This window comes from Ictidomys tridecemlineatus, chromosome 9, assembly GCF_052094955.1.
Source record: "Ictidomys tridecemlineatus isolate mIctTri1 chromosome 9, mIctTri1.hap1, whole genome shotgun sequence".
In the NCBI taxonomy this organism is placed as follows: Eukaryota; Metazoa; Chordata; class Mammalia; order Rodentia; family Sciuridae; genus Ictidomys; species Ictidomys tridecemlineatus.
The window spans coordinates 56,428,915-56,451,006 of record NC_135485.1 but is presented as its reverse complement, the minus strand read 5'-3'; the positions used below and the strand labels follow the sequence as shown (position 1 = coordinate 56,451,006).

Genomic DNA, 22,092 nt, shown 5'->3' with positions numbered 1-22,092 from the left:
TACTGAAATTCTCTCATAACAAAACATATTTTAACTCAACAGAACAATTGGGGTCTTGAACATTTCCCTAGACACGTATAGACAGTGCACTGTAACTATTAAATAACACATAAAAAGAATGCCCTTTTATTCTTGCAATAATTGCTACTGTTCTTCCTAAAGAATCCAAATTGCAATACAAAACAAGGGTCATATAGTATAGAGTGTTTAACAATCAAATAAATATTCAACACTTGTTTCATGGTATCTGTCTCTTGTCTACCTGTGGGGTCATGCTATGGTCTAAATGCTTTTATGCCCCCAAAATTCATATGCTAAAAACCTACCCCCCAAGGTGATATGAGGAGATGGAGCCCTCAGGAGATGATTAGGTCATGAGGGTGGAGTACTCATGAATGGGATTAATGTCTTTATAGGAGAGGCCCCAGAGAGCAGCCTTGCCTTTTCTACCATGACAACACAATGAAAAAGCACCATCTACAAACCAGAAAGGGAGGCCTCACTAGACACAGGATCAGCCAGCACCTTGCTCTTGAACTTCTCAGCTTCTAGAATTATAATAAATAAATGTGTGCTGCTTATAAGCTACTCAGTTTATAGAACCAGGCTTTTATAGCTGCCTGAATGGACTAAGAGATCATAAAAAGCTTTTCCAATGAAACTGAAAACATTTCAGGAGAGATAAACAGCACCAATAACCTATCTGTAATAAGGTTATGCTCTGGACTACATGAAGTTGGTAAGAATATCACAATGTAAAACATGACATATATTTTATTAACACTATATAAAGAAATATAATGTGATCTAAGTGGAAGTCTGCATGGTAGCTCTAAGTTTACAACCACAGCCAAATAAAAAATGAAACTGTCTCTCATCTAAATCCTTTCATGTTCAACACCTGGACTAAAGTTCCCATATCCATATTTCCTTGCCCATGGAAGAGAAAATCAGGTGTCAAATTTGAAATGTAAGTGAAAGATATTATCATCAAAGATATACTCTACTCACCTTTTGAACTGAATAGACATATTTTCTAAATATCACACATGGTAAGTGTTTAAACAATGAACAGTTGGCAATTCATAGATTTCAGCTTAGTTATAAAGGGTGCACATTTCCAACACAGTTCAATTGCTTAAGAGATTTTTTAAAAAAACATCTGCCTTAAAATTCTGTCTAATATATTGCTTCAGGCTCTGAACAGCCGCAGCTTTTAAGTGATACCAATAAACCTACCCAGCAGGGCTTATAAAACTTATATAATTAATATTTGTAAGATGTCTTAAGATCTTGGCACAAAAGAGAGCACTAAAATGCAAAGCTATTCTATAATTTTCTTTTTTAATCAGTTGCCAGACATATTCTAGAATGTTTCTAGTTCCAGTTCTTAGGCAAAAACATTGCAATTATGAGAAATATATTTTTTTAAAGGAAGGGTCAGAGGGGATCATTAATGTAGGTCAAGGAGGCCATAGAAATTCCACCAATTGTTCAGAAGCACACAACAATGTTCAGTTAACAAATATGCTGTCAGAATCAAAATAATTCACTGGAGTGAAAGCTTCCCCTGAATCCTAATCCACGTGGTTGCTAACCAAGACAGCTGCTTTTAAATCTCCATGTTTCCCACAAGCAGATTATATTTAATGAAATGGTACAGTGCAACCAAAGCTCTATCAGGCAAGATTCAAACTAAAGCTGATCTTACATCAAACCCATTGCATAGATGAACTGCAGATGAAATGCCAAATTCAGGTTGCCAGACAAAATATAGGACACTCGTTAGAATTTGAATTCAACTTTCTATAGAACATACTTAGAATCGTAGTTTATTTGAAATTCACATTTGACTGGGCAATCTGTATCTTTATTAGCTAAATTCAGCAACATGAGCCAAAAGAAAACTAAGATAATATATTTTTAATTGCCATTATACCTCCCTGCACCAATGGAGAGCAGAGGAAAAGAATTCATAATCTCTATTTTATTTTAAAGATTTTTATTACTTATAAAATGGCAGAGATCCCTAAACGATGGTAAGGCAGGTGAAGAAAATGGGCTTGCTGGTAGGAAGGGCTGTGATAAGCATTTAAAAGTTCACATATCAGAAAACCTGATGTGACAGCAATTCCTGCTACTTGAATAATTTAAGATGCAACTAAAAGAAGAAATGTTATAAACTACATACACAAACCAGCCTTAACTGATAGTCACCTGGCTTGCCCATTAACCTACTAGCTTTGCATTTCCAAGAAAAAAACAAACGTTGGGTAAACACTTAACTCCCTGACAACTTCTAAGAACTACCATTGATTTCTACATGAAACTAACTTTTCCAAGTGTCAGCTTCATTTGATATCTCATAAGCAAGGCAAATATCTGATTCCTAACTAACATTTTTTTAAATTTCAGTGACAGATATTTTCAAAAAGAAGCACACTGTTGTAACTATTATTGCAAAATTCCTTTCATTTGATACAGAATGCTTTTAGGAGATAAGATAGCCAATCCTTTCTGAAACATTTAAAACATGTCACTTTCCACCATTTCCAGTGGGTGCAATTGACCCAAAGGAGAAATTATTGTTTGAGAAAATCTGCTCAAACAGTCTAAATATTTAACCAATATTTTCTTTAAGAAAACACAAGCACAATTAGGCCAGGTCCAAATACTGAAGTTAAATTAGGGATCTGGCAATATTTACTGATGATTCTGGGTTCTGGAGAGAACCATTCTGAAAAATGTCAGAAAAAAAATGACCTGTCTTTTTCTAAGTTGTTTTATCTGCATTGCCCAGAATTTTGTGGCACTGAGTGCCCGACCTTTAAGGTTTAGCTGACTTGGGAGTTTGAAACACAGTAGTTTGCAAAAGTCCTTCTAGAAGAAATGGTGAGACTTTACTTCTATTTGTTACTGCATACTTTTTGGATTATTATGCTAAATCTGAGCTGGCACATTATTAACCTTTTCAAATTAGGCATTTAGTAGACTCAAATTTCTTAATTTGACATTGGGTTTGCTGGAACAGCTGACATTGAAATATTAGTTGAGATCTTTGATTTACATAGTCCAAGTGCAAACATAAACTTTGCTTTTGAAGAGGATAGTCTGCCTAGACTATAGCAAATTTTATTAATACAAATTACAACAATAAGAGCTAAAACTGCACATTACTATGTCCCTAGCACTTTCTATTTGCAGGTGTGTTCATATATTTAACCTTCCATATCTTATGAGGTTTTATTTCCCCCAATTTTGTAAATGTAAAAATTGAAGATTAGTTAAGATATTTGCCCTAAATTACACAATTAATAAGTAGTAAAGCTTAGTTTTGTACCCAAGCAACCTAGCTGCAGAATCTGATGCTTCTGTAAATGTGAACAATGAAGAACTTCCACCATCTCAGAGCAGGGTTCCTATGAAGGAGGTGACCTGTCTTTGACTGTAACCACAAATTTCAGGGGAATAGTAGTTAACTGGGATAAAAGAATGAAAACAACTCTTTTCTACCACCCATAACAAACCAAAGGCAACTTTATGTTCCTTTAAATGTGTATGCATTTTTTGTTTAATATATTTTTGACAAGGTTATTGAATTGGTTACATATCAGGACTGGTAGTATGCACAGAGCCATAACCCTGTAGGGAGAGAGGTTTCTTCAAGGATATGGACATTCTAAGTATTAGTTACCTGGAGAAGAGCTATCTGACATATTTAGAATCCACAAAAGATCCCTTGCTGAGTGGCAGACTGGAAATCTACTGTGCTGTTCTTTACAAGTGATCAATAAGTATGCCTAGAGTGTTTGGCAATGGTGTGGAATGTACTCTTCCCAGAGGGAGACCAGGGCCAGACTTCTGTGAGGGCAGGAAAAGTAGGATCATAGGATTTGTACCTCTCTTACCTATTAGGTGTTTCTCTTTCATTATCCTTGAGTATTTAAAAATAATTGAAAGTTCCAGTATATCTCAGTGAAGGAGTTTTTTTTTTTTAACTTGGGACATAGAATATTAAAGGGGAGCAATGGTGGTCTACAAGTGAGCAGGAAAAGTCTAAAGATGAAAGTTACCCAATGACAGGCCATCTTCCCTTCCTGCCTTGTTCTGGGGCCAAACATTGGAGGTTCCAGATTGTATTTTAATTTAAAAGCAGTTCTCCTATATACCTTATACTGGCATAATATAAGAGGTGTTTTTTTAAAAATAGTTTTTAACACAGCAGTGCTTGTGTCCTACCATAATAAGGACTGAAGAGAGAACTGAAGTTCATCCAAGGTATTTTTGTTCCTACTATTTAAAATACAGGTGGGTAAATGTAGAGATCTACCTGGGCTGGATTGTTGACAAGTCATAGGTTATCTTCAAATGTACATTATAAATCCTGGAGGAAATGCTATATATATATATATATTGAGAGGATTTATTAGGATAATAATAGGCTCTTGCCCAACCCTTTTCTTGGCTCAAGAAGGTATCATTTTGAGGATTGTACAAAAAATTGTTAAATCCTCTAAAGCTGGAGGAAAAAAGGTAGAAAACAGAAAAGAAGCAACGGCCTGGGGGAAGTTCTTATTAGAAGTGTGCTGGGGGAGCTCTAGGATAGGTGTGGAAACATGCCTGCTACTCTGGGGAGCCCTTTCCCCCTTGCCTCTTTGCAACACATCAGGTTTTTTTTTTCTCCTAGAAAAATAATATTTTAGATTCTGAAAACATCTTACTTTTCAATGCAAAGAATTTCAGGAGGTATTTACAACGATCTTTGTATTATTTTCCTGACAATATATTGTAAATAACTCTTTAACAATGAACTGAAACCTAAAGAGATTCTTTCAGAGGCACAAGCTTCAGAGGTAAGAACAAAGCTTCCATTAGTTCCATGGCTCTCTGGGATAGGTCCATAGAGACCAAATAGGGGAAAGAGGCAGTGTGCCTTCCTGACTCCCAGGAGCCCAGGAACTATCCTGATCTTATTGGCTCTGATCCCTACAAATGTAGGTGGGGGCATGGATGGGGCTGCTCTGCCAGTCCCTGGCCCACCAGCCCCCTCTCTGTGGGCAGTGGATGAAGACAATATTCCTTCTCTCATAATAAGGAGGTAAACTGTAAGACTGGATTAAAAAAAAAAGAAAATCTTGAGCTTAGGAAAATAATGCTACAATCAACTGCTTGCTAGGATTAATTCCGGTTTTGTCAATTGCCTGGGCTGTTCAAAATATAAAAATATAAAATAAATAAAGCAGCAGCTACAAATCAAATTAGCAAACAAGCCCATCTTCAGGCTCGCTTAAGGTTTTCTGAGCCTCCTGAAAAGATTTTAAGGTAAAAATAAAGATGCATTTCATTTCATTTCCTAAACATCTCTTGGTTTGAAGACTGTGGAATTACCATGCGAGGCCATCCAAGAGCTGCTGACCAATGACAGATTACACCTTCCAGATCCACTCTTTCATCCCAGCCTGAGGCAGCACAAGCCAAAGAGCCCGGAGTGTTCTGGAACCGTCAACAGATGAGTCTCCAAACCGTGCAAACGCCAAAACAGACGTTCAGCAAGTAGAGAAAACACCACACTGTACCTCGATTTTGGAAACTTTTTCTTAAATCTGTCTTTTGTAAGCTGCCAGGGAACCAGTAGTTTCTTTTCGAGAGATAGTAACGACTCAGGGCCACAATTACAGGAACCTTAAGGAACTCAGAGGGGAGAAGCTGGATACCCAACTCTAGACACAGTATTGTCTAGCCCTCTCTCCAGCCCCTACCAAGACGAACTCTGTCTGCCTGTTCCACTCTCCCTAGAACCCCCCGCCTGAGGTCGTGGCTGCGGGTAGTCCTAAGACCTGAGAGGCGCGCGCGTGGGGACTTGGCCGGGAACCTGTGTGAGGGGTGGGAATGGGGAAATGGGTGGAATTGGGGTGAGGGGAATGCTAGCTTTAATCAACATTCTAGTTTCTTCCAAAAGGTACATTTTTGAAAGGCTACCGGACACAAGAAAGACTTGCAAAAAAACCCAGATGTGAATTCGCGAGCTTGACCCCAGACGGGTCCACGGTCCCTAGGACCTCTTGAGCCATATCGTACCTAAGTATAACTAAAAAGGGACCTTGGAGACCCCGAGATCGCCAACCCGGAACGAAAACCAGCCCCACCTGGGCAGGCAGTCACCTCCTAAACCTTTCGAGATGCGACTACCCAAAACCCCACTCCTTCCCCTGCTTTTGAATCCCTCCCCAGGCCGAACAGCGACCAGAAGTCTGATCCGGACTCTGGCGGGTGCGCTCAGGGACCACGGCGAAGAACGCAAAGGAGGAGTAGACAGTATAGCCCTTGGGGGTTTCAAATGTGCTGTGCCAGCCAGCCACCTGTTCCACAAAGCAGAGTTTGTGCGGGCTCGGGCTGCAGTAGGAAGGCTTTTTCATCCTTTCCTTCCGCACCGCTCAAGACTGCCAAATCTAAGTGCGCACACACCTGCGCGCAGCCCCGGAGGTTCGCACCAGTCAGGATCCCGCAAGCCGCGACTTACTTCCCAGTTTCCCGGCTTCAGGTGGAGCCCCAGCTACGTCCGCGGGGGCCACACCGAGCCTGGCCCCTCCTTGAGGTCTGCGCTAAGTACCTGCTGTGAAGATGCACAGAGCGAGGAGAGCCTTGCAGACCATGATATCCCGGAGCTCTGTGCCGAGCCTGGTGCCGGCGGGAGGAGTTTGCTGGGGCCGACCGAACGCTCCGAGCGCGGGAGACTCCTTCTCTGACCAGCAGGCTGCGGTAGGAGCTGGGAAGTGCAGACGGCTGGGCGCGTTTGGCTGGGGCAGCTCAGGTGGCAGGCGGCGGGGCGAGCAAAGCTGCGCGGCTCAGTCAGCTGCGTGCCCTCGGGCTCCCAGCGCACTTCTGCTCCATCCTAGCAGCCAGAAGCCGGGCCGCCTCCGCCGCCAAACCCCTCCCACCAGGGCCCCAAGGCGTTGACAGGGCCTCCCCCCCCCCCCCCCCCCCCCCGCTGGCTTTCCCCCTTGCAGCTCTCAGGCCCCAGGAGCTACGGCCCAGGGCGGCCTCTGCTGGACAGTCAGTATGGGAGACCCTAGGTTTTTTTTTTTTAAATTAATTTTTTAAAATTTTTATATATGACAGCAGAATGCATTACAACTCTTATTACACATACAGAGCACAATTTTTCATATCTCTGGTTGTATACAAAGTATATTCACACCAATTCGTGTCTTCATACATGTACTTTGGATTATGTTGTCCATCATAGACCCTTGGTTTAGGTGGATTCTAAATGCTTAGAGCGCCTTGCACTATGTTAAGGGGGATGCAAAGTGTGAGCAGATCTCTGTCTTCAAGAATCCATCTCAGCTTTTCTTACATGAGCTTACAGTCTTTAAAGAGATGAACCAGCACATTTCTTTCCAACTATGAAGAAACTGATCCTCGTTCCTCCAGATATTCTTGAGTGTACGTTAAATCTTCACCCACATTCGACTCCACTGCACTTCCTCCTCTCAGAGGTAGGGTGTCTTTCGCTTCCTATTTAGCTTCTTATCTATCAAAAGAAATAATGCTGTCAGAATTTCGATCATGAGATAAGTGAGCAAGGTGCTATTGAAAGTGTTGTATCTCCTTTTAAAACAACAAGGCATGAAAATGATTACCACTCCATTTTACAGATGAGAAAACAGATGCTGAGAAGAAAAATAACATGCTCAAGATTACATAGTTGGTAAGAATAGTTTGTGCACTAGGCCCATAATAACAAAAGCCGGCATTTCCTGAAAGATTGCTGTGGGCTAGGCACTGGACAAGCAGCTGTACAGGTTTTAATCAAGTCATTTATTCCCCTTGACAATCCCTGGAGATGGGCGCTGATGTATAGTCATCTTCAGGGATGGAAGTGGCAGCACAGAGAGGTTTAAATTAAGGTTTAAGACTTGCCCAAGATCACACAACTAGTAAAGATAATAATAAGTTACCCAAGTAGGCACCCTGGCTCATCTTCTACACTCTGCTGCCTCTCCAAAAGCCCACAGCTTCTCTGAAGAACAGATCAAAACTGGCCTTTCACTTTATTCCCTGCCCCCACCCCCTTTCTTTTGTCTTAGACTTACTTAGTTCTTACCCCTCAAATAAGATTTCAGATCCTCCTGCTACCTGTGTTTATGAGTCTGACAGTCCCCTAGACACCAGAACTGGGAGCTCCAGGAGTTAGTTGAGGAAACTTCCTAAATAAGTGGATTTCCTGGTACCATTAGCGGCTCTGGAGAACACCTTTAATCTGTGACTTCTTTCTCATACACAGGGCTCTTTCCTCACTCTCTGGGGTATCATCACTTTTTTCTGTGGCAAGGTCAATTTTCTATCTGATCCCACCATTGCCCCTCACAGATCTTGCTTTCACTTCCACAATGAGTATATACTGGGCTCATATTTTTCTTTTGTTTTGGCCAATTTATTGATTTCTGTTGAAATGAGAACCAAAAGATACCACAAACAAATGCCTATCCCCCTTACCTCCTTCCTGGTGGTAGAAACTGCAAATTCAATTTGTTAAACATGTTCTTTGAATCATTTTTGACCTCAACGTCCTTCTGGTTTCTAGTGTAATCTAAGTGATTATGAAGAATTTCTGCATCTGGGTTTTGGTTGTCATGGAGGCAGGGACCACACACACAGATGGAGCTTTGCAGGGACATTCTATGAGGCACTGGTGCCTTCAAATGGGGGTGATTTAAGTAAGTGAATAAAGGTTTCAAAGACCAAGTCACAGAAAAGTTTATTTAATTGAAATTCAACAAAATGCAAAATTTTAATGGGGTCCCCCTGGACTGGCAAGCACATGTGACTCTATCAAAGATAATGGTTTGATATTTAAAGGATAGGGATCCCTATGTATTAATCAGTTAAAATTTCCAAGACTTTTGATTGTACACAGAATCAAGTTGAAATAATTTCTTTAATTAAAATCATTCATTTTAATTGCTGATTAAAACTTTTTAATCTATTAATTTAATCAAAGCACATTTAATCACTTTAGTATATGCCAGACTTTATGATACACTGTGGAAATGTAATGGTTACAAAATCCAGGGTAGGCTAGATTATGCTACTGAAATAAGTCAACCCAAAGTCTCTGAGGCTTCAGCAATAGCAGTTTGTTTCTTGCTTATCAAAGTCTACTATGGATCCAATTTACTTCCCAGAGTAGCTGTCCTGTATGTGAGGACTCAGTGTTATATCATTAGATCAAACACTACTTCCACATTCAGTGAGGTGGGAGAAGAGAGAAGTGAAGAATAAAGAGTAGCATTTGAAAATAGAACCAGACATGACACTTCTGTATGTATTTCGTTGACTAAAGTAAGTCAATGGCCATGCCCAACTTTGAGAAGGCAAGGAAGCACAATCTCCTTCTGGTTCCTAATGGAGAGAAGAAATGGATAGCAAGGAAGAACTGTGATGTGTGCCACAGTGTTTAATTACTTCTGCCATCAGGAAACTCATTCTAGTGGAGAGTCAAATATTGAATGAATAGTCACAAAACTAGGTGCAGCAAAATTATGTTAAATGCTGTAAACAATAATATCCATCTATATTTACTGAGCTTCTACCATGTGTTAGGAATTATTCTAAGCATTATATATATATTCATCTATTTAAATTTTACACTTTTTATGATAGATAGTATAAGCAGAATATGTCATCTATGCTACTTTTGTAAAGGGAATTTAAATTTATGAAGGAAACCTATATTTGTAAAGGTGTTGTTATGATTTGGGTATGAGGCATCCCCCCAAAGCCCCTGTTAATTAAGGAATATTCAGAGGTGAAATCATTAGAGTATAAGAGCTGTAACCTAATCAGTTCAGCCTAGTTTGGGTGGTAACTGTAGGAGGGCGGGACAGGGTTGGAGAAGGTGGGTTACTGGCAGCATGCCCTGAAAGGAAAGGGTGCATCTTCTCTGTGCCCACACTGTTTCATGACCCTGCCATATGAGCTAAGCATCTTTTCTCTAGTGATTCCTTCCCACATGTTGTGTTGCTTCACTCTGGGCTCAGAGCAATGGAGTTGGCCATTTATGGACTGAGACCTCTGAAACCATGAGCCACAAATAAACTTTTCCTCCTCTAGGCTATTTCTGTCAGGTATTTTGGTCACAACAATGAAAAAGCTGAGTGAAACAATTATCTTCTTACTATTGGGAAGAGAAGGATGACTCTAATATGCTGGAGACTCTTATCACTAGAGAAGTCACCCACTCAAATCTGAATAGCAAACCTTATACTTCTTTATGAAGCTTCCCCTTGTCACTTGCTCACAGCTGCTATAGCCCAGCATCATTATTTTCTTGTTTCAGCTGCAGATAGTATTGAAGCCTAAATTCAAAGCCTCTTCTTTGAGAATTTCTCATTTTATGGGGATCTTCCATATATATGTGAACATATGTGTTCATAAACTTGTTTATTTTCTCTTGTTAATATGCCCTTCATTATAGGGGGTGCCAACTAAGAACTTAAAAAGATAGAAAGTACTATCCTAATTTTAAAATAAAGAAACTGAGAAAATGCAGAGCATTTAACTATGAAGGAAAACAAAGGATGCTATGAGATGTAACAGTGGAGGACCATTAGATGCTCAGTGGGATTCAGAATGGAATATGCATGTTTCCCTTTAATGCCTTATAGCAAAAGCCAGTTTCCTCTTAGAATTCGCTTGCTTTTCTTTTTCTTTCTTTTTTAAAAATAATACTCCCCTGGGATAAAATCTAAGAGAAATCTGTATTTTTCTGACTTTCACTCTTTTTTGATCATGGTTAAAATGAATTTTTAGTATTGTGAGCTTTCAACATCTTACAAAACAAATGCCCTTGGCTGGCTTCGTTTTTGACATCCTGAATTTATTGTAATATATATAGATGATGTTAGATAATATGCATTAGGTGATATTGAAGTGTTATTTCTGAACTCTTGGTTTCATCATGGCTAAGAGGGAATAACTTGGTTAATAGGGCTGGAAAGGCAGTGTGTGCAGTGGTTAGAGGAGGGGGTCAGAATTCCCTTTTGTTGTCTACTAACCAAGTGACTAATTAATTACTTGGCATTTCTATGCCTCAGATTCTGTTAGTCTGACAGGGCTGCTATAACAGAATACCACACACCAAGTGATTTCAATGACAGAAATTTATTTTTCAAATTTTGGTAGATTGACTGTCTTAGACCAAAATGATGGAAAGGTTGGTTTCTGATGAGTCCCCTCTCCTCCACTCACAGAGGGCAGACTTCTTGCTCCCTAGTCATGTGACCTTCTGTCTTGCTCACTCAAGGTATCTCTTTTCTTATAAGGACACTAATCCTATTGGATTAGGTGTCCTTAGAAGAAATATTTCTGACTTCCCTTAAGCTTAGCTCCTTAAAAACCCTGTTTCCAAATGTAGTCACAATGGGGATTAGGGCTTCAACATATGAATTTAGAGTGGTGGGATGCATTTAATCCATAAAATTCCACCCTTTGTTCCTTCAAATCCATGTCTTTTCACATGCAAAATGCTTTCAACCCATCTCAGAAGACCCAAAGTCTTCTAACAACCCATTCCAACAACAACTCTAAGTCCTAATCAAACTATCATTCTAAAACAGGTACAGGTGAGACTTGAGAGATGATTCATTCTGAAGCAAAATTTCTTTCTAGCTGTTAAACTCTGAAAGCAACAAGTTCCATGCTTCCAAAATACAATAGTGGAAAAAAAGCATAGTATAGTTTCCTCCCAACATTAGTAGGTGGATTGAATTCATACATAAAAGGCTCAGCATATTCTAAGTGCCTATAAATGTCAGCCATTATTAGAGAAGAAACTTAGGGATACATTTTGGGGTCCAGACTACAAGGAAAAAAATTAATATCTCTTGTAGCTATTATTGACGCACACACCTGTGTGACTATTATCCTTAGTAATTCCACTCCTGCTACAGTTTAGCTGGAGTGGAAAGTGCTGAACAATCTCGGTAGCCTATTCATACCCCCTCTACTCCTCAAAGGCAGGAATTCAGCAGTCTCAAGATCTTGATGAATTTTGTCTTGGCTTCCTATGACTCTCCAAACAAGCTAACTGTGCAAGAATATTTCCTTTGGATCTGCCACACTTGTCCCCATCACTTTGCTTTTCTATCTCTAACTCCCATCCTCTTATTAATGACCAGAAAGATTCATGCATGCAAAAGTGTAAATTTGGAACTTAGCTAAGAAGTATGGGCTTGAACAGGGCAGTTTTAAAAGGGTATGATGAAACATGATTGTTTGCCTGATTTAAATAACATTGTTTGAAGTTGCATGAGCTCTTTGAAGACAATAAACTATGTGTCAGTAATTTTTAATTAAGGATAAAGCCCTTAAAATATATAAGGAAGAAATGAACTGGCTTCTTGGAAATGATGCCCATAACAAAACCTCTTATTTGAACTAGTGTAAAGCTTAATTGAATTAATCTGTTAGTTCAACACTGTCCAATAGAGATAAAATACAAACTGCATGTGCAATTTAGCAATTTTACTAGCCACATTTTCTTTTATATTTTTATAATGCTGGAGATAAAACCCAGAGCCTTCTATGTGCTAAATATATACTGTACCACTGAGCTACCTCCCTAGCCTTTGAAATATTTTTTAGAAGGAAAAAGAAACAAGTGGAATTAATTTAATAGCACTTTTATTTAACCCAAATATCTAAGATATTTATCATTTCAACAGGTAATGATTATAAAAATGTTGATGAGATATTTTACATTCTTTTTCTTTCTAATTCTTTGAATTTCAGTGTAGATTTTATACTTGCAGGACATATCAATTCAGACTAGCCACATTTCCAGGGTTCAAAAAACAAATGTATAGATATCATAATGTAGTAGGTATCACAATGAACCTACTCTGGTTATAGAACGTGGACAGTCTGTTTCTTTGCCTCTGAATGTATGCATTAACAGTATAAACAGTGCAAGTGAGATTTTCTTGATTGCATAGTAGTTGGAAGCTGAAGACGTATTGATTACATGGCCTATTTGCCTTTCTAGACCTCAGTTTCCCATCTGTGAAATGGGGATGATAATTATGTAGGAAAGATGTGGCTGGACACCAGAGAAATTTTCAGGAAGCAATTTTGTTTAACTTCAGAGGTCCAGAGATGCTAATGCCTAAAAATCTCTAGACCCCAAGGCTATAAGTTCTTTAAACTTTATACTTAGTGGGATGGTTACCTGTCAATGGATGGGTACATAACAGTTACTCTATGTCCTATATTCTTAGGCAAAACTTACAAGTTTTTATCAAGAAAATGGAGATAGTAACTTTTGCATATCAATAGCTCTCTTTGAGACAGACTCTATCACACATTTTGTCTGCAAACTTAGTATTTACAAGAAAGAGAAACTTCAAACCACAATGCCCTCTATAGAAACCTTGCTGACATTCTGTTGACCCACTGTAAAATCTTGATGACAAGACGCATAATTATGGGTAGGGTCTCTGGAGAAGCTTAATTATGGCAAAGGTCTTTTGGGTGGGGGTACCTGGTCTGCTTCATTGGCAATATCTTATTTCAAACAATATCTTATTTCCATATCTTATTTTAAATGTATGGAGAGAATTTAGAACTGAGCTTAGACTACAAAGACTTTCAACAAATATTTGCTCTTGTTTTGGTAGAAATACTTATGATGATGATGATGATGATGAAGAAGAAAAATTATGATAAATAGTAAAAACATGTCAAATATTAGTATTTAGCAGAATTAGATATTAGCAATATCACTTGTCCCTAGATCTTTACAATACATAGTTTAGAGCAGAATTTCTTGTACATTTTAGCCTCAAACCCCCTTTGTACTTCTGAAGCTTATTAAGACCCCTTAAAAATGCTTATTTGTGTAGGGAGAGTGTTTTAAGATACCTTCAGATAATTGTGGCTTTTCTTATTTTGTACTGTATGGATACCAACATATGTTAGTTTCTTTTACATTGTTTTTCCTTTGCGGTGCTGGGAATGGAATCCAGGGCCTCATTCATGCTAGGCAAGTGCTCTAACCCTGACTTACACCTCCAGCTCAGTAGTTTCTTAAAAGTTACTTGCAATGTAGAATATGAAAGCATATTGAAGTAATTTTCATATTCTATTGCATAAAATCCATTGTTTTATCTTGTACTTTAACTATATATTTGATTCATACATGATTTTGTATCCTCATGCATTGGTCAAATGGAAAATATTGGTTTAATGAGTCAGGCAAATTTTAACACATTAATTATACTATGTCAAAAGAGCACATTTGTTAACATTTTCATCTGTATCAACAGAAAAATGTTTAAGTATTGGAAAGTGGTGAAACTAAGTTTTCCCCAATTCTGATTTTCTCTTGAAATCTTGAATTTTCTCATTGGCACCAAACACTGGCAATTGTTCTTATATGTGACAAGTTGACTTTATGACTAAAGTGTCTCACAGATATTCAAGTCTAAATAACCATGGTTTATGTGTTAGCCATTTTTCCCAGTCGTGTTTCATTATAATGACTACTTAGTAACTTAAATCATCATTCAAATGCATTTCCTGAGACAGTTATCTAACTTTGGCATACCAGAAACTTATTTTATGAATATTTCCTTTTAATCACATAGAATGTAAAAAAGATATGTGATCAAGATCATTATTTAATAAAATTAATAATTTATACTGCTTCATCAAGGACATTAATAAATGAAAACTAGCCCCCCTCCAAATTTGCCTCATGGTGAATAGTTCAATAATCATTAGTTTAGTTTCATGCTAATGCTTTCATTTGTGCTAAGACATAAGAAGTTTTATCCACAATTATTTTTGCAGAATCAATGCAAAAGTAAAACACAAAAAACAAGAGTTGATTTATACCTTAGTATTACTATGAGAATGTTTTTGAATTAGCAGATCTGAAAGAATCTGGTATTTTCATTACCATGAACCATACTTTAAGAACTGCTAGTTCAGGGAAACAACGTACTGAGGACATTGACTGTTTAACCTATCCAGAATAACCTTTTCTTTAAAGAAATGCTCTTTCTCCTACTCCAAGTAAGTGGTTCCAATAGTGGTTGCCATTTTCTTGAGAGGCTGCTTCTCTTCACCCAATGATTGGTATAAAGAGGATACCAGGCCTTGTTTGCTAAACTCAGTCACTTTCCCAAACTCTCAAACTTGGAACCAGAAAATACAGCTAGTAGTTGCTCTGTGGGAATGGAGTTACCAAGTATCTCCAAACTTCAAATCCATGTGATGTTAGCCTATGGTTCTGACTCATGAGGAAGAATATTTGTTTATTTGTTTACTGCTATGGTTTGGGTATAGTTTTTCTCTCAGAGGTTCAGGTGTTGAAGGCCTGGTCCTCATGTGGTGGTGTTAGGATGGTGGGACCGTTGAGAGGTGAGACACAGTGAGGTTGTTAAGCACTCTAATGAGCCATCTCAACAAGTACAAGAAAGTAGTCTGAAATAGAATAAAGAAGCCTGATACTCAGAAGCAGAAATGGTGGCTCAGGGGCTGGGGATGTGGCTCAAGCGGTAGCGCACTCACCTGGCATGCGTGCGGCCCGGGCTCGATCCTCAGCACCACATACCAACAAAGATGTTGTGTCCGCCGAGAACTAAAAAATAAATATTAAAAATTCTCTCTTTCTCTCTCACTCTCTCTCCTCTCTCACTCTCTCTAAAAAAAAAAAAAAAAAAAAAAAATGGTGGCTCAATAGCATTCCAAACTTCTCTCTAAGGTCCAATGAACCTTGCCCTTACCACCACTCCATAAGCATTTCAATAAATTTTTCTCACCTTTAAATACCTTATGTTTTCAGTTTTTGTAAATTTGTACAGTTATACTTCATTTTTTACCTGCATGTTTTAACCCCCATAAGTTATAACAAATATTAATAGATTCCAGTTTGTTTTAAATTCAAGTGTCCCAACTTTTTTGAAAATATTATTGACTGTAGTTTTACTCAGATGATTTATAAAGGCTAATTTTTCACTTACTTCAAACTCAATATTGAATTCTGAGTAATAAAACAGTATCGGTAACATTAATCAACTCATCCAGAACAACAAAAAGCATTAAAAATTTCTTAACTTGAATATTGATGTTATTCCCTTATATATTCAACTAATTGAGCATTTTTTTCTCACAAAAAGACTAATAATTTGAGCAAGTTTTTTTTTTCTGGACATCATATTTTGGATACAGTATTCAAATTCAATTTAATTAATTGACTTTGGCAAGTGGCTTTTCCTATATGGATAAAAAAAAAACACTTGAAAAACTTACTTTAGTTGAAGCTTCCTTTTGACTTTTGTGAATACATTTTCCCCTAATGGGATTTTTGAAATCTAATTTTTCTATTTGGGAATATTGTAAATCATATGATGATTATTGAGTTTGGTAATGTCAGCAGATATTCTATTTTTTAATACAAGAATGGAATGATAAAATATATAAAACATAATGGTTTCAAGTTTGATTAAATAACAGGATCATTCATTTCACATTTTGCCTTAAAATCTTGATATAGTCTAGTTATCTTTTCATTTTCTTTCTTTTTCGTTTGTTTGTTTCAACATTATCAGTGTGCAATGGTGATGAAAAATGAGATAAAATGCATTGGCATGTACTAGGTTTCAATGTGTTCCCCAAAATTGTGTGCAGGAAACTTAATCACCATTACAATAGTGTTGGGAGGTGCGACCTAATGAGAAGTTATAAGGTCATGAAGACATTAAAAAATGAATTAATTCTGTGACTGTGGGAGTGGATTCATTACAAATTGATGAGTGAACTCTCTTTCTCTGCCTTTTTACCATGGGATGATGCAGCCAAAATGGTTCTGACCTATTAGTGTTGCCAGATTCTGAGCCATCAGTGCTGGCTTACAAGATTCCAGAACCAACCTGTTCTGAAGTATTCTGTTAAAGTAGCACAAAACAGACTAAGACAAGTAATACGTGTGACACTCAAAATGCTTCCAAACTATGGCTTTAGTTATTGTGATTTGTAGTGCACCAAGAAGCAGTGGGAAGCTGTGAAAGTGCCAAGTACAGTTCCTGCCACAACTATTTTACATTGACGATAATATTAGTATGAAATCACCCACAGGCAATATATAAACTAACAAGTGTAGCTATGTTTCCACAAAACTTTAATTATAAATATTGAAATTTGAATTTAACTTCATTTTCTTATGTCATAGAATATGCTTTGGGTTTTTTCAACCACTCTGAGGTCACAGATTGTACAAAACAGATTTGGCCTGCTGGTCATTACTTTTACCAATCCACACCCTAGAAATTTACATTTGATGGTGCTTTATATACTGGATTGGATCAAATCTATAACAGTGTCAAATTATCAGTTTGGAGGTTCCTGAAATAGCTAACATGTATCCAAACTTCAAATGCATGTGATGTTAGGGCTATGGTTCTGACTCATGAGGGAGAATATTTGTTTATTGCTATGGTTTGGGTATAGTTTTTCTCCCAGAGGTTCAGGTGTTAAAGGCCTGGTCCTCATGTGGTGGTGTTAGGATGGTGGGACCGTTGAGAGGGGACATAGGGAGGTTGTTAGGTATTGAGGGTGCTGCCCTCAGAAGAGATTAAGACCCCAGTTAGGATACCCAAGAGTGAGTTGTTATAAGAGAAAGCCTGACCCCTGAATCATTCTCTGGCTTCCTGTCTTGTCAAGTAATCTTGGCCTCTCACAGACTCTCACCATGATGCCATTCATCATGATGTGAGACATCAAAGGTATCATTGTTCTCCAGAGGCTGAACAAATCGTGCTTCCTAATCTTGAACATTCAGCCTTCAAAACTGTTTTTAAGGCTGAATGTTCAAAAAAAATTTGTGTAATGATAAAATTGTGAGCAGAAATAGACCCCAGTGACTACAGAGAATATCATTCTCTTCAACATGACTCTTTAGTACCTGAGGTTCTCTGCTCAGAGTGGGGTATAGGAGTCTGTACAAAGTTATCTAGAGTCCCACTAAATAGTTGTTTCCTTATTGAAGGATTTCCACTCCTCTAGTGGCTATGCAAAGCAAGGAGATAATAGGTCCCTCTGTGTCTGGACTCTCAGACATTTCTGTGCCCATTATTTAACTTATCCTCCTAATCCCATGGATTTCTGGTTTTAGGGAAATCATATTCCTTACATGATTCTGGCCTAGATACTCTGTCTGTGCCCTAATCTTCTCTGAGATTTAGGGATTTGGTCTTTAGAAACAGATCTGGAAGATTACAAAGCAATTTCTGATTTTTTGCTCTGCCACAATCCTTCCCTCCTTGTTCCCTCTTTTTCCAAGCTGGCAATGAGAACTGGATTCCTTTGTTATAATGAGGACAGGATAAGAAAGAAGTGAAGCATTGTTTAAAAATCATATTAATAGCTTAGAATATTTCACTTCTACATGCTGGAAAGGTGATGGTTGGTAGTAATTCTACAACTTTTGATGGTAGTTGGAATAGAGCAGGGATAGTCAAGATGGAGAGGGAAACGAAGCTTTGAGATACATTTTGAGGGTAAAAGCAACAGGACTACAAACTGATTACATTATGTAAGAATCAAGACAAGGATCAAATACTTCTAGATTTCTGCTGGACCAATTCTGGGGCCCTATTATTCAATTGTGTAATTCTATAGCAATAAAGAATCCTGAGACTCTTTCATACCTATTTTCTTCTTTGAATATAGGACCACATCTCTCTATGAAGATACTGTGTAAGAGTTAAAATTATAAAGAACAAAACATTATTACTACTGTACAATGTCTTTGTACAAAAGTAGCTTCACTGAACAGGGAGTTTCTTTGGCTTTTAACATAGATGTAAATATTTTATACTTGACAGATTTTCTTTCATATTTGTTCAATAGAATTGTTCAGCTATTACAACTTCAAAAATTATATACTGAAAATTTCTGGAAATCTCATGTCTTTGATCACAAATTTTAAAGACTTTTCTATTGTCAGATTCCTAAATTTCAAGCCACAGAGAGTGATTCTAGTTAATTTAAGCAAAGAAAAGTGTTCTTCTGCAGGATATGAGTAACTTGAAGGAAAATTTGACATGAAACTCAAAAGAACTAGGGATACCCTAGAAAAAGGCTAGGAAGAATTAAAAGACCATTTCTTTAGTGAGCCCCTTAAGACATTTAAGAATTTTTAAATTCTCTCTCCATCCATTTTTTAGGTGATTAGCAATGTTGAGTGAATGGGTCTGATTGGCCTAATTTGAGATAAATTCCACTCCTTGGCCAAGGAGGTTCCCCAAAAGAAAACGAATGATATGAAAGTAAGTAGTCAAAAGAAAATGACGCTGTAGTCTCCAGAGGAATAAATCATTGGATAGCTCTCTTTTCTTCAAACCAAGGAAGACACACTTTTTCAGGTAATCACTGGATGCCAGCAGAATGGTTAACCTCATATTATTGTGTAAATAATTTTGGTAGAAAGAAAACTTACAAAGTTTTACTTTTCTATAAAAATTGACTCCTATATCACTTAATCCTTAAATTAGTCCAAGTCACTGTCTGCAAGGAAAATAAGACCACATAAATTATTGGCTCAGCCTATCTGTCTCTGGTTGATGAGGATAATAAATCTGCCACTCCCCAAGGTAACCAGGGTGTGATAGGTCACTGATGGTGAAATGAATCACTGCCCTTGCACTGCATCAGCAGCCTCTGTGAGCATATTGATTATTTGGGAGCATATTGATTATTTAGGAGAGCAGAGATATTCAACACAACAGTCACCATCACAAGTGTAGCATCATTGTTGTATGTTCAACTTATTAAATCAATGTGCCCTCACAAAAATATTAACCTGTGATGATGTATGGCATTTTCATAAAAATAGGAATATTTCCTTTAGTATATCCAAGGAGTGACTATGATCTTCAATAAGTTTGACTATTATATGTAATATTTTTTCTGTTGATTTCACTTGCTATTTGGGTATACATTTGTTATTATTTAGATAATATTGTGTGTTTATAAAACATCCAAAGAGATTAACTAGAGATCCTTGTCTTTAGATGTGGCAAGAACTCACTAAAGTCAATTATACATTTTTAAATTATTTCTTCTCCTTGAGGCTAATAAAAAAATACACCGAGTTACGTTTTTATTCTATTTTAAATGATGGTTTTAAATATTATTTGAAAGTTATTTAAGGATATGAATTAATGCTACCTTATATTATAATACTGATAAATAAATAAGGGTAGACTTCATGATTAGAAGAGACTTTGTCAGTCAAGGCAACATTGAAAATACTTTGGTCATTTGTTCTATGTAAAATTTTTACATATTGTTTAATAAAGTTATATAACAACACAAAAAATCTACAAAACTTCAAGGAAATTAAAAAGAACTTTGTGGAATTTAGTCTTAATCATTTAAAACATTAGTATGAGTAAGACCTTATTAGGATCATTATTTCAGAGACAAAGTAAGGCAGAAATTTATATAAATAGCGATATATAGACTACTGAATTGGGAGTTGTTTTAGCTTTGTTATCTGGATTGGCTTGTGCCCATAGATAGTAACAGATTATCCATCCTCTAAAAACCTGAACTCTCATTTTATATATTGTATTTTCACTGGGAGAAGAGTCCAGATGATGATTCCATTTCTCAAATGTCCTTGCTTCTAGATGTACCAAATGAGTCCTTTCAAATGGAGTGTGATCAGAAATGATCTGTGTCCCTTCCAGGCTGGCACTGGTAAGATGTGAGAGTTCTCTTCTGCCCTCCCTTTTTTACTTCCTAAGATGGTAGGAGCCTAGGCTTTAGCTGGCTGTGGAAAAGAGAGTTCATTTCTATTTATTAAGAACTCTTATAATAAATCATCATGTGACCAGACTATTACCATTGGACTAATCACTGTCTGTTGTGTTAAGCTGAAATTTGGGGGATTTTACTTATCAAGGCTGTCATTCTGATTAACATAGTATCTTTAGAAGAATACCTGTGTGATCCTCTAATCTGTCTCTATTTACACCCATTCACTTGTCTATCCATCCATTCACTCAACAAATATTACTGGGAGTGTCTACTGTGTGCCAGCCAAGATGCTAGGCCAATGAAAAGATACAAGATCCCCTGTTGTTTATGGTATAAGGGAATGGATAAGGGGAAGGGACAAGAGAAGACAGATAAGTAAATATGATGAGTGAAAGGAGAAGTTACAGTGAACCTCATCCAATCTAGACCCTCATCCAGTTCAGCTATCCAGTGATTTATACCACTTTGGGGAAAGTGACCATTATGCTGAAATTAGAAGTTTAAGTGGAATGAGCCAGAGGCTGAGAATTAAAAGGTGGGAGTAGAGGAAGGAGTAATAGGTGAGAAGCTGATAGAGCATTCTAAGCAGAGACAACAGCATGCACAAAAACCTTTTGATTAAGGAAAATGTATAGTATTCAGCAACCAAAAGAAGATAATTGCTGTTAATCAGCTTTTCCTCTCTGTGACAAAATACCTGAGAAAATCAACTTGGAGAAGGAAAGACTTATTTTGTCTCCTGGTTTCCAAAGTTTCAGTCCAAGGTCAACTGGCTCCAATGCCTTGGGACTGAATTGAGGCAGAACATCATGGCGGGGAGAATGTGGCAGAGCAAAGCTGATCAACTCAGGTGGCTAGAAAGCGGAGAAGACTAATGGAGGCTGAGGGGCATGAACAAGATGTACCGCTCCAGGGCTTACCTCCAGTAACCTACTTTCCTCTAACTAGGTCCTCACCTCCTATAGTTTCTAGCAGTTCCCAATAGTCCATTCAAATTACTAGTCCATCAAGAAATTAATTCATTGATGTAGTTACAGCCAATGATCCAATCACCTTTTCAGAAGCCCCATCTCTAGACAAAAGGAGATAATTACTATGTGAAGGACAAAGCCTTCACAGCCATGATAAACTCTGGCAATGGCTAATATATTATTTCATTTACAATATTCTTTAGTAGACAGGCAAATTGAAACTCTAATATTTTCAAAGGTGTCTGGCGTCTTGGCCCTTTCAAGTTGGACATGGGTTCCAGTGCTATGTGGA

The 22,092-nt window shown here is 37.6% G+C and overlaps 1 protein-coding gene across 2 annotated transcripts in view; it reads right to left on the bottom strand.

The window, feature by feature from the left end:
* Nucleotides 1-6,920, bottom strand: part of Parm1 (prostate androgen-regulated mucin-like protein 1) — a 102,060-nt gene extending 95,140 nt beyond the window's left edge. The window contains exon 1 of one of the 2 annotated variants that reach the window (XM_078021416.1): nucleotides 6,611-6,920. In XM_078021416.1, coding sequence (XP_077877542.1) covers nucleotides 6,611-6,653 — 43 coding nt within the window. In that variant the 5' untranslated portion in view covers nucleotides 6,654-6,920. The remainder of the gene's footprint in view (nucleotides 1-6,610) is intronic. The other variant, XM_005333236.4, reaches the window with a different exon arrangement.
* Nucleotides 6,921-22,092: the final 15,172 nt, after the last annotated feature.